At 59.3% G+C, this 12,633-nt stretch overlaps 1 protein-coding gene across 4 annotated transcripts in view; it reads right to left on the reverse strand.

Moving 5' to 3' along the window:
• Positions 1 to 256: 256 nt before the first annotated feature.
• The window catches only part of EPN2 (epsin 2), a 67,773-nt gene continuing 55,396 nt past the window's right edge, over positions 257 to 12,633 (reverse strand). For all 4 annotated transcript variants that reach the window (XM_082441116.1, XM_082441113.1, XM_082441114.1 and 1 more), the window contains exons 6-9: positions 7,306 to 7,479; positions 6,949 to 7,035; positions 4,787 to 4,999; positions 257 to 2,925 (exon numbers count right to left, since the gene is read on the reverse strand). In XM_082441116.1, coding sequence (XP_082297242.1) covers positions 2,627 to 2,925; positions 4,787 to 4,999; positions 6,949 to 7,035; positions 7,306 to 7,479 — 773 coding nt within the window. In that variant the 3' untranslated portion in view covers positions 257 to 2,626. The remainder of the gene's footprint in view (positions 2,926 to 4,786; positions 5,000 to 6,948; positions 7,036 to 7,305; positions 7,480 to 12,633) is intronic.

Below are 12,633 nucleotides of genomic sequence, written 5' to 3' on the forward strand. Positions count from 1 at the left end.
CCGCACGGACAGCCCTCCCCGAGACGTGGCCTCTTCCTCAGCCCCCTCCCTCTCCCTTGTAATGATCTTGGCCTGTGCCCCCGGCAGCCCCCAGCCCCCTCCTTCCCCGACGCTCAGGCTCACACAGGCACCGAGGCCGGGTCGGTGGCCTTGTGAACCGCAGGCCAAGCTGGACTCCAGGCAGGGAGCGCGCCTCTCCCGATGCCTCGGGATTGGTAAGGGTGGGGGCGGGGGAAGGACACAGCCAGAAACCGCATCGTGATACAAATGATAAATTATATTTATACAGTGAATAAGTATCAACAGTCAACACGAGTTCCAAACCGGCCACCCGCCCCTGGGACTGAGAACACGGCTGGGCAACACCCCTACCACGGTGCCTGGCAGGAGGGAGCTTGATGGCACGTGTCCCACACGCGTGGCAGCACCAGTGGCTTCATGATCAGTGCAACGGGCAACACGGACGAGGCGCCTGGGGGTGGGCCTGAGCCGGGAGCTGGCGCGGGAGTCTGCCTGGGCCTGGGTGGCCCACTGGCTGTAACATCGGGGCCTTAAAGTCCCATCGGCAAGGGCTCCTCACTCACGAGAAATCACTGACCCCAGTAGCGTGGTCCTGTGCCCCGTGAGGGGGTCGGCCCCTACCTCCCAGGGGGAGCACCTTGCCCCGAGCCCCGCCCTGCCCCACCCTCCTCCAGGCTGCTGGGAGAGGCCGGACCGGCCTTCGTGGGTGACTCTGGAGCCCATGGTCCAGCCCCAGGTCTCAGGGGCTGGGCAGGAGGTCTGGGCCGGAGGTAGCCCCAGGGAGGAGCATGGGTGAGCTCTTCTACGTGGCAACAGGAGTGGCCTGAGCAGGCAGTTCTGAGTCAGCCTCCCGTGCCCAGCGCTAAGGCTCAGAGCTCCCGGAACCAGAGAGGGGTGGAGGGGCCCTATCCCCCCAGGAGAGACCCCCAGCTGTCAGCTGCCCTTGGTGCTAGAGGTGAGACGTCCGCCACACAGAGTGAGACTGAGGTGCCCGCCAGGCCGGCTGACCAGACAGACACAGGACTCGGGGGAAATGGCCCTTCCCTGGGGAGAAGCAAGTCTCTTCTGGTCTTTAATTTGTGACTTACCTAATACTTTTTTATAGTGGTGGGTGGGGCGAGGAAAGCAGGGTAGAGGGAGGTAAGATTAGTGCACGTTCGCTAAAAATCTCTTCTGGGTGAGAATGATTTTTCTTCCTCTGCCAAGTAAGAGATGATTACTTCTATGTTGCAACGGGTGTCTGGAGGGCAGGTGCGTAGGTCGGGGCCAGCCCTGGGCCCTCACTCACCCTGTCAGCCTGGGCTGCCCCCGACATGCGCCGCCCCCCACACTGTCCCCACCTCTACCCTGAGTGTGGAGTAAGACAGAGAGGGTCACAGACACAGGGTTCCAGAAGTCTCCTCCATCCCACGTTCCCACTGTAAACGAAGTCTTGTTAACTGTGCATGCCTTCAGTCACAAAAAGGAGTTAGCTGATAAAACCTGGTGAGTCACATTCATATGTTAGATTTTTGTCTTTAACTTTCTTCACGTTGGTTCATCAGTAAGAAAAATAGCCTCTCTCTTAGGATCTAGCCAAAAAGGCTGAAAGTCAATCAGTTTGGTAATCCACCAAAAAAAGGAGTTAAAAGAAAAGGCAACTGGAGGCTACGATTTTTTGTTACTGTTGTAGTTTCTTTTTTTTTTCTTTTAAATAAACATCATCTTTTATGCATAATCAAATTCCCATATGTTTTCCTATAAAGAATTTGCTTTAGTTTTTCCATAAGGCATTTTTTTGTCTCTTCCTAGTTAAATTTTCTTACAGAGTTAAAACCATAAATAAGAGAATTTACACCACTAACATGACACTGCCAGTATCTTAATTCAGCCAGACCTGGTAAATTCTATCAAAACTAGACAGTTAAATAAGAACGACGTTATAAAAATATTAGCCAAAAAAGACTATTCGATAATTCTGCAAACTCAAATATGAAACTGTACTAAACAAAATCTGTGCAAACGTGTACAAGCATGGAGCACGTGGCGGGGTTATGCTCAGGTTAGTTTAAAGCTTGCTCTAGTGGATTTAATTCAAGAGTTGTTCCACGGTGGTGGCGTTTACTTTGAACTCACACACGAGTCAAAGAAAAGTAAAATATGCACAACCGTGTCCCCCAAAGGTCAGTGTCTGAGGGAGCCAGCACTCCATCCCATCCACGCCTGGGGGGTCGCCAGGGCTGGGGGTGGGCGCCAGGTCCCGGGCAGGGGGGCTCCCAGAGGCCCGGGGCTGAGGCTGGGCCAGCACTGAGCACTGCCGCCTCCCCATCCAAGGCCCCCGAGGGCCGGCGGATCTCCACGGGGGCTGGGCCCGCACTGCGAGGAGGTGGGGGGGGCGGCGGCCAGGCTGGGTCAGGGGCCCTCCCTCCCGACACAGGCTCGGGGACCCATGTGCCGCATGACGACGCCTCAGTAAGCCCGCCACCTCTCGACCCTCAGGCTGAGGGCCAGGACCGCAAAGACACCCTCTGCACACCCACCCTGCTCTCAGACCCCATCCCACAGGCGAGAGCCCCTGTCCGGCGTCCTCGGCACGCATGCTCTGCGGCGGGTCCCGGCGCGGGCACTAGAGGAGGAACGGGTTGGTTGTGCCGGTGGCCTGAGCCGCCGACGGGGGGACGCCCAGGCTGCCCACCATGTTCATCGCGGCGGGGCCCAGCGGCGGCAGGGAGGAGCCGCCAGCCCCCAGAGCTGGGTGGGAGGCTGCGGGCGTCATGGAGGCCACAGCCACGGGCTCCACAGCCGGGCCGGGCCCGAAGGACGCGCTGCTCCCCAGCACCGGGCTCCCCCGCAGCTGGTTCAGCGTCAGCGGCTGCGGCTGGTTCACCTGGAAGGGGTTGACCGGGGCTGAGGCCGCGGCGGCACCTGGGGAGAGAGCGGGCGGGGTGGCCGCGGTCAGAGCAGCAGCGTCCCCGGGCCTGGACGGCCACGGCACAGCGGCCACCGGGGCGGCCCGCCCACCCCTCTGGGCCCGGTGCTGGGACGAGGAGACTCAGCCGTGAGGAGCCCAGCGAGGGGCCAGGCTCGCGGAGCCCAGCTCCTCCTCCGGGCTGGCACCCCGGGCGCCCTCCCTCGTTCTCTCAGCCAGCCAGCCAGCCAGCCGAGCTCTGCGACCACAGGTGCGGGGAGAGAGGGGAGCCACGGGAGAGGCGGGAAGCGCGGGGCGGCCCGCACCTGGGGACCCTGGCATAATAAAGGCTCTGAGAAGTCCTGCAGTCTAGAAGCAGATGCAGCTCCGTCCTGCCCAGTGTTTCCCGAATTTCTCTCATACCAGAAAGCCTTGCCCCGCGTTCAGCAGAAACATCTACTGATACCCTGGCCAAAAACCACGGGCGCTGCCGGCACTGAGTCTCCAACTTGGCCCAGCCCCTGCTCACAAAGGCTGCCAGGAGGGCACCCCAGGCCACCAGAGAAGATGCCGCCTGTTCCCCACGAGGGCACCCCAGCGCTCTTGCATCGGTCGCTCCTCGTAGCCTAGGAAGGGGGCTGTGCAGATCAGAGCACCCCGGCTAGAGATGAGCAGACCAGACTACAGAGCAGGGCCAGGAAGGCGCAGAGCCAAGGAGGATGGCCCTGGAGGGCCGGGGGGCTGCCGGAACCTCCTGTGTCTTGGCTGCAGCCCCCAGGCCCTGACCGGCCCCCCACGGCCTGGCAGTGGAGCTCCTGCGGGGGCCCTCGGGGCAGACCCCCGGCTGTCGGCCAGCTCTGCCCTGGAGCCACCCCTGCTGGGGCAACCACATCCCTCACCCACCTCAGGAGCGCACGGCTGGGCAGGACCCAGGCACAGCACACACCCCGCTTCTGCCAGAGGGTCCCCGACCTCAGCCTGCCAAGTCCTCAGGCCTGAGGCCAAACACCTTGAACGTGACCTGTTCCTGCCCTTGGGGAGCCCAAGGCCTTTCTGGGAAAACTCTGGGGAAGGGCGGGGGCTTCCTCAAGGAAGAGGGTTGCCTGGACTGAGAACCGAAGGGTGGGTCCACGTCCCCACCCCCGGAGAAGAGGAGGGAGATGTCCCGGCAGAGGGAACAGGACGTGTAGCGGGGGACAGCGTGTAGCGGGGGACAGCGTGAGCAGCGCACGAAACTGAGGGTCTGAGCACACGGGGCGCTGGGGTGGGCGGTGGCCCTGGCCACTCACTCGAGGGCCGGGGCTTGTCCTGCAGCCCACGTGGAGCTCCCGAGGGTGGAGAGCCCACCAGCAGGGAGGAGGGGCTTGGGGGCAAGGGTGAGTTCCAGCCCCAGATAAGGCAGAATCCAGCAGCAGGGGCAAAGTGAGGGTTCTTGGGGTCCCTGGAGCACGGCCCAGCAGAGGGCCCAGTTACCCTCAACCCGAAAAGGGGGCTGCTGGGCACCAAACCCAGGCTCCTCCTCCTCAGCCCCAGCACTATCCGCCTCCAGCTGGCCTAAAACTGGCGCCCGCTAGAGGGTCTCCCTGGCTGGGGCACCAAGTCAGGGGCAGCTTCTGCTCAGTGGTCTCAACTGAGAGGACAGGGTCCGTTTTCCAGCCCCCCACGAGTCCCGGAGAGGCGCAAGTGCTGGTTCAGGACACCGGGCGCTCCGCTACTGCTCAGCCGGGGCCAGCACGCCCCTGAGCCTGGTCCCCGCCTGTGGTCCCCGAGGGAAGAGTCCCCCGCAGAGGTGGAGGGGAGGTCAGCGCCCAGAGGCCTGCCCCAGAGCTGCTCTCAGTAAGGGCAGACGGCCAGAGGAAGGCCGGGAAGCAAGCATACCTGGTGCCAGGAAGGGGTTGAGGGACTGTGCCGGCGGGGCTGGCCTGGTCACCAGCGAGTCCAGGTTCACCAGGGCCGCGTTGGGGCCCAGGAAGGACTCGGGGGTTTTCCGGGTGCCGCTGGGCTTGCTTGAGGCCACGGTCGGGGGCTGGGACTCAAAGGGGTCGGGGCTGGTAGTTCCATTGTTCTGGGCCGGCGGAGAGGCCGCCTTGGCTGCAAGACAAGGACACACACGGGCTGGTGAGCCTGGAGGGCTCATCCAACCCCGAAGCGTCCAGAGCAAACCCCGATGTTCCCGGACGCCGACTCGCCAGGGACGCGCGCGGCTGCCCAAGGAATGGGGCGCTCGTTGCAGTGCTGTTTCCAACAGCCCCAACCTGGAGCCACGGTCAGCCACAGGGCAGGGCACGTACAACCAGACCTGAGTCCAGGGACGGAAGGCGCGATGAGGAAGGAGCAGGGACAGAAGAGTGCAGCACGATCTCCACAAATATTAAGATGGCATTTTGGGTTGGTGGCTACACGTGAGTAGTTCACATTTTTTAAAATGTTTTCATTTTCTAAATTTTCTACAGTGAACATGAATTGCTTGACAGCAAGAAGAAAGCAAATGACTTTTAAAATTTCAGCCAACAGAGGGTGTGCTGAGGCAGGCCGGCGGGAATGTGGTTGCTCTGCTAGGGTGTGAGATGGTGATGGGGACACGGGTCCCGAAGAACCGGCGATTCTGCACTCAGCAGCCCCACGCCCAGGAACCCAGCCTCGGGAAATAATGCAAAGTGTGAGCAGGGGTTTAAGCACAGAGATGTTCACTACAGCATTATTTACTTTAGCACAACTTGAAATCAACCTAAAATGCCCTCCCCAAAATTAACGATTAAATATTGGGTTGGCCAAAAAGTTCAGGTTTTTCTGTAACATCTTACGGAACCCAGTAACTTGTCGCTGAGCCCTACAAAGAGATACTACAAAGCTATTTCTAAAGAATTTGTAATGTTGCAAGAAAATGTTCTCAATCCACTTTTCCATAAAAGTGGTGGGGGCAGGATTCGACTCTCTCCGGCAAGTACGAGCTCAACAACAAAGGCTGTCCGTAAGAGCTCAGAAAAAGTGCTGGGAGGGAGCACAGTGGCCACGTGTAGATGGAAGAAATACAGATGATTTTCATTGTCTTCCATAAACTTTCCCACACTTTCTACAATGGGAACACCTCCAGAGTTGGCGTAAATACTTCACAGGCCCAGGGAAGGGTGCTTAGGCTTCTCCCTGAGGGGTGGGGAGCGGGCAAGGACAGTTATGCTGTACCTTGGCCTGTGCAAGAGACACACGGAATCTTGTTGCTTTTTTAATGCGGCAAAAGAAACCCCGGAAGCAGCAGCTCTAAGTTGCTTCTGGGCTCCTGGAGCTGAGAGGGCCCGGGGGGTGGTGAGGGGTGCGAGGCTGCTCCTACCTTAGGCCAGCCCAGCCCGGCCTGCTGGGGGAGGCGGCAGTGGGAAACTGGGAGCAGGGAAGCCGGGAGAGGAGAGAGAAAGGAGAAAAGCTGCTCGGTGCAGCTGGGAGGGGGCCGTGCAGCTGGGAGGGGTGGCCCCCGAGGAAGGCAGGCGCCACCTGGCTCTGTCCCCTGCCCCACAGGGCTGTGTGAAGAGGGCATCCAGCTCCCTCCCTCTGCCCCCCGGGGCCCAGTCTCTCTCCCCGAACCCGACCCTGACCCCTCCCAGCCCAGGGGCACTCGGGGAGGAGCAGGGTCTTCTGCAGATCGTGCACGTGCGTGCGTTGGAGATACCTGCCCACACAGAGACCGGGTGGTCTGGAAAAGGGGGAGCCTTTAGGGAGCCGGGAAGAGGAAGGCGGGTGGAGATGGGGCAGGGCCGCGCTGGGCCGGCCAGGGAGCCAGGGCAGTGGGCTTCCGCCAGCGGCCACAGGGCCCAGGGCGCGAGGCCGAGGAACAGAGGTGGCTGGAGGAGAGGAGAGGGTGACAGAAAGCTCGAGGGCATTCCTGCCGCCGCCGCCCCGTGAATCCCTGAGTCAGACCCCCGGCTCCCAGGTCAGACACGTGCACATGCGTGGAGGCGCCAGGTCCCTGACTATGATGCCCGCAGCGACGGGGCTGGTCAGGGGCACAGGACGGCCCGGAAACCACCACCACCACCACCGCTACGTACCTGCTTTTTCTGAAGTTCGGAGGTTGTCAAATTCAGAAAAGTCATCTTTAATTGTACCATTCAAATTGCTGAAGAGATCAAAAGCCCCTGGGGAGAGAGCGGCAGTGACTGTGCGGTGTCCCCACTTCTCTGCCTTGTGCTTCCCCATGGGGGGGGCCAGAGGTGGGCTGGCGTCCGTAGCCCTCACGGGGGAGAACTGGGAGAGTCGGGGGGCAGCGGGGGTGTGGGGTCCCTGGGTGGGCAAGGAGGGCACCGGGAGGGGCCTCCCCACGCAGAGCAGGGCTTTCGGCTGCCCCTGCCCCGCCTCCCCCTCCCCAAACCGAAGCCGAGGGGCCGGGGGTGGGGGGGGGCGCTCACCAGAGGGGGACGCGGGCTTGGCGGCCGACGCTGCGGCCCAGGGGTCAGCGGCTTTCCCGGCACTGGGGGCTGGCTGCTGCGGGGCGGCCCAGGGGTCGGAGCCCCTGGGGACGGAGTGTGTGCCGGCTCCGGTGGGCACCCCCCATGGGTCGACAGAGGTGGCTGGCTTGGCACCTGTGGGAAGGCGGGGTCGGCTCAGAGATGCTCCCAGAAAGGGCTGGGCAGCCGGGGTGACAGGGAGAGGACCCGGGGAAGGGAGCGCGGAGCCCCCGCGGCCTCCGCCTCGGCAGAGCTTGCCCGCCAGCGTCCTCCCCGCCTGCACGCAGCAGACGCGCGGTGCGTAACGGAGAGGCAGCAAACACACACCTGTGCGCTCACACATCCACCCCTAAAGGGTGGGACAGACTCCAGTGCCCGGGCCTGTGCCGGGTGGGGGGTGGGTCGTGCGTGCACCCCTGCATCCGTCCGTGTGCACAGAGCACGCACCCACCCGCTCCCCCTGCGGAGCACCTCGGGCGAGCACTACGTGGCCCCCGCGCCCCACCCCAATCGTCCACACCACGGAGGGGGCGAGGGGGCGAGCGGTGCCGGGCCCCTGAGCCGTGTGCTACCAGACGCACCGTCGGCGTGCTCTCGGGGGCGGCTGTGCTCACGCAGAGGTTTATCCGGGAGACTGAGCTGCGTTGGCGTGCAGCTGAAACGTGCTGTTTACTGCTGTCTACTACTTCATCCTGTGACAGAAGGCACGGCTGGTGTAGCTGTCGCTGTGCTGCACACGCGGCCCTTCACCGCAGACACGGGCATCCGCTCGCTCCTTCCCAGGCCCCTCACGCCTCCTCTCCCACCAGGGGCCTGGTCCCCTCTCTACCCGCCTCCCTTGGGTTTTTTGTTTTCATTGATTTGACGGGTTCCTTCCACGTCTGGATGCTGATTCCCTTCCTTGAGTTACAAACACCTTCTCCTAACTTGTGGCCTTTCCCTTCACTCTCCTTATGGAATCTTTTGATGAACAGAGAACTTCTCGCTTGGACGGAGTAGAACGCAGCAGGATTTTCCTCTAATTTGTGCTTTTTGGGACATGCAGGAACTCCACCTCCATACGCCCTCGCATGTGCCCTGGATAATACTTTTTACTTTATCCTTTATTTCCATAAGGGATTTATACAACTTTAGGGACCGGCATATTTTTAAAACTTCAGTTTCTAGTTACTTATTACCATGCAGAGAAACAATTTAATTTCGTATACTAATTTTTGTATTCAGCAATCTTGCTAAACTCTTAATTCTAATCATTGAAATTCATCCTATTTATTCTTTTTTTCTTTTTTAACATCTTTATTGGAGTGTAATTGCTTTACACTATTGTGTTAGTTGCATCCTATTTATTCTTACAGTAATTCTAATAACTCTTAATTCCAATCACCTCATTTGCAGAAATTCTTTGGGAGTCTATGTACATCTATGTCATCTTGAAAACGATGACAGCTTAGTTCTTCCAAGTCCCTCATTTTCCCGTCTCGCTGTGTTGGCCGGGACCACCCGCCCCAACGCAGAGCAGGGGAACGGACTGCGTCCACATCTTGCTCTTAAACGTTTACCATTAAATGGCACCATTTACCATAATAGGCTTTTTTCCTTTCAGAAGCTCTTTATCAGGTTATGGAACTTCCCCCTTATTCCAAGTTTGCTAAGACTTCTGCAATAAAGAGCTGGTGAATTTTGTCAACCTGTTTCTGCCTCTACTAGGATGATCACATGATTTTTCTCCTTGGGCCTGTTAATATGGTACATGAATACATTTCCTAGTGATTTGGTCCTTGCAAACAATGTTTTTCATGATGTACTGTATCATTTTTATATTCTTCTCATTCTGGTTTTGCCGTTGCTTCTTTGCTTAGGGTTTTTGCACCTATATTCCTAAGTGGGCCTGGCCCGACATGTTTGTTCTCACACTGTGCATCTTCTGTCTGGTTTTGGTGTTAAGGTTATGCTAGCCCATAAAACGAGTAGGAATACTCCCTTTTCCCACCCCCGAAGGAGTCTGTATAAAGTGGAGTTGTTTCTTTCTTTGTTTTTAATATTTATTTACTTATTTTGGCTGCGCCGGGTCTTAGTTACGGCATGTGGGATCTTCGTTGCAGCACGCCGCATCTTTTAGTCGCGGCACGCGGGATCTAGTTCCCTGACCAGGGATCAAAGCCGGTCCCCCTGCATGGGGAGTGCAGAGTCCTAACCGCTGGACCACCAGGGAAGTCCCCGGAGTTGTTTCTTGAATGGCGTGAGAACTTCCAGCAAAGCCCTCTGGGTGATTTAGGGGGCGAGAGGGAGGTGAGTGACTTACTCGGTTCCTTCAATGATTATAGGACTATCCCTATTTACAGGTGTCCTACTGTTCTTCCGCCAGCTTTGCTGAGTCTTCTTTTTTAGTTTATCCATGTTATCTAAGTTCTCAGCTCTGTCAGCACAGAGTTGATCAAGCACCTCTTACTCTATGTGGAATCTCGGCAGGACCTGCACCTACACTGTTGGGCCTTTTCTCTTTATTGTTCAGAACTACTCTTGCCAGAGATTTCTCCATTTTATTACTCTTTTCAGTGACCAACCTCTGTGTTTGTGGATGTTATTCTGTCTGTGTTCTAACTTGCTAGCTTCTGTCCTCCTCACTGTTCCGTCCCTTCCACTTGACTTGGGTGCGGCACCATCCGAGCCTCAGCACCTCAACAATCTTGTGCCTTTCTTCTGGACTAATGCAAACATTTAAAGCTCTAAATTTTCCTCTTACTATCACTTCCATTGTCCTATGTATTCTGATGTGAAAATATCTACATTATTATTTGGTTCTAAATATTTCTGTCACTGTAATTTCTTATTTGACTCAAGAACGTAGAAGTGTTTTTAAAATGTCAGGTGTATGGAGTTTTCTACCTATCTTTTTGCTACCGACTTTAAACTTGAGTGTACTATGGTCAGAAGGTGCGTTCTATGTGATCCAATTTTCTGACGCGGCAGAGGCTTTTTGCCTAGCACGCAATCGATGCTTTGCATCGATTTGCATAAGCCTGTGAATCACGCTGCTCCAGCTTTCTTATATTCTTATCACTTTAAACAACTTCTCCCGCCTGGTTTTGTATTCCTGATATTCTCCATTCCTTCCTGAGATCTGAGTTTCCGTCCGGTTGTCTTCCCTGTCAGCTGGAACAGCTTCTCTTGGCAGTTTTTGTGGGGCTGGAAATGGTACCCTTTCACCTTCATTCCTGAAGGATACCTTTACCGGATGCAGGATTCTGGTGGGTGAGGGTTTCGGTGGTTTCTCTGTCTCACCGTCGTTCTCAGGAGAAGGATGTCCTCCCGGTGGGCCCTGAGGACGTCATCCCACCGCCCCGACGTTCTCGTCACTGCTGGGACTCGGCCGCCGGCCTGACTGCCGTTCTTCTCTGCTCCCGGGGCGTCATCTCTGATGTCCTCTCCCTGTGCTGTTCCCAGTCTCCTGACTGCACGTCTGGGTGTGGGTTTCTCTGCTTACCCTGTGTAGGGCTCACTAGGCTCCCCAGCTCTGAGAGGAAGCCCCCCGCCACAATTCTTGAAAGCCCTCTGTCACCATCTTTTCAAACATTACTTTCCTGGAACTCCAAAAAGCTGTGTCCGCATTCTGCCTGCACGCGCCCCCAACTCCTCCGCAGCACTCTCCAGACAGCTCCGTGGCTACTCGTTTACCAGGGGTCTCCCTGAACAGCGAGCTCCTGGGGGCACCAGACGGGGTGAGAAGACTGGGCACTGCTCCCTGACCCCTGTGGACTCAGCGCCCGGGGCCCGGCCGTGAAAGGGGCTCCTTGGCTTTGAAGAAGACGCAGCGCCGCCGGCCGGCCCCCCCCAGGCTTGCCACGGCGACCACGACGGACGAGCCGGGGCAGCCTCCCACCTGCAAGCTTCATTCCCGCCAGCCCCTGGAGACTCACGCCTGTCACCCACTGGCGGCTGGCCAGCTCTGGTGTGGACTTGGGGCTTCTCCAGCCGCCGCCCCCAAGCCCACAACCCTCCTGAGGCTTCCAGAAGCTCCTCCGACCTTTCACTCCTGTCTGCCCAGTGTCTCACGCAGAACAACCTCCCCCGGGACTGACCCCACTCTCCCGGGCCCACTTCGGCCAGCGGGACACCTGGTCCCGGCTGGAGTCACACAGCCGGGGTGCGCCCTTGCTCTGCCCGCAGCACAGCACCTCGGGGGCCTTGGTTTCCCGTCTCAACTGCAGGGAGCTGCCGGGGTGGACGCTGCGTCAGGGAGGGCACCGGACTGCAGGTTAGAGCTGGGACGCGTCTGCAGAGCTGCCAAGACGCAACGGAGAGGACGCAGGATGGGGAGGTCGCAGAGGACCCGGACCCGGTGCCAGGCTGCTTCCGGCTCCCGTGGGGCCTCAACCTCGCCCGCTCAGCAGCGCCCACGAGGACCGAGGGCTCACGGTTCATGCCCCGGCGCGCTGGTGCCCAGGGGCTCGGACTGGCAGCCCTGCACTCCACCCCCGCGCCTGGCCGCTGGGCAGACGAGCGGCCGTGTCCTCTCCTGCTCGCCCCCATCAGGAGACGCTCCCCGGTCACCTTCCAGCACCCGCCTCCTCTTCTCTGGAGGGATCCCCTGACCTTCCTCGGGAGAACTGTCCCCTCACCACTCCCTAGTCCCGCTCTGAGTGGGCGGACCCTGCGCTGGAACAGGGGAGGGTCTTCACCAGCCCCCACCCAGTCCCAGCTCCCCACTCCTGCATCCCAGAGAGGTCCAGGAGGTCCAGGGAGCTCCTCTCCATCCCCGGGCTGTGAGCACCCAGAGCCGCCAGCCAGGCCTTGAGCTTCTGAGGCCAAAGGGAGAGGGGAGGGGCCCACTGGGTGGGGGCCGAGCAGGGGGCCTGGGTCTTGGTGACGCCGGCTCGGCCACTGGGTCAAGCTGGCCTGAGGGCAGAGCTACCCGTCTCCACTGGGTACAACACGGCGTCCTGTCCATCAGACGGCCTCCGCGGCCTGCTCGGGGGCACGGTCCCCACCCTGCAGCCCCCTCACCCTCTCTTCACGCAGCCCGGAGCCCCGCACAGGCACCTGCTCACGGGGGCTGCGCTCACGCCGCTCTCCCGGGCCGCAGAGAGGACCTGACACACGAAGGTGCTGGCAACTGATGGGGCCTGAGGGACCCACAGCGTCTCAGGGCTGCGGGGGCCCTGCGGTCACCCCGACTCCCGCCATGGGCACTGTCGACGCTGGAGAGCACTTCTGGAAGGTTCCGGTAAATGTCTGATTCGGGCGTAGAAACACACAGCTAGAGCCGCCCCGACTCTGCACAGCCCACGC

The sequence above is a fragment of the Balaenoptera physalus genome, assembly GCF_965194825.1.
Source record: "Balaenoptera physalus genome assembly, chromosome: 20".
Classification (NCBI taxonomy): domain Eukaryota; kingdom Metazoa; phylum Chordata; class Mammalia; order Artiodactyla; family Balaenopteridae; genus Balaenoptera; species Balaenoptera physalus.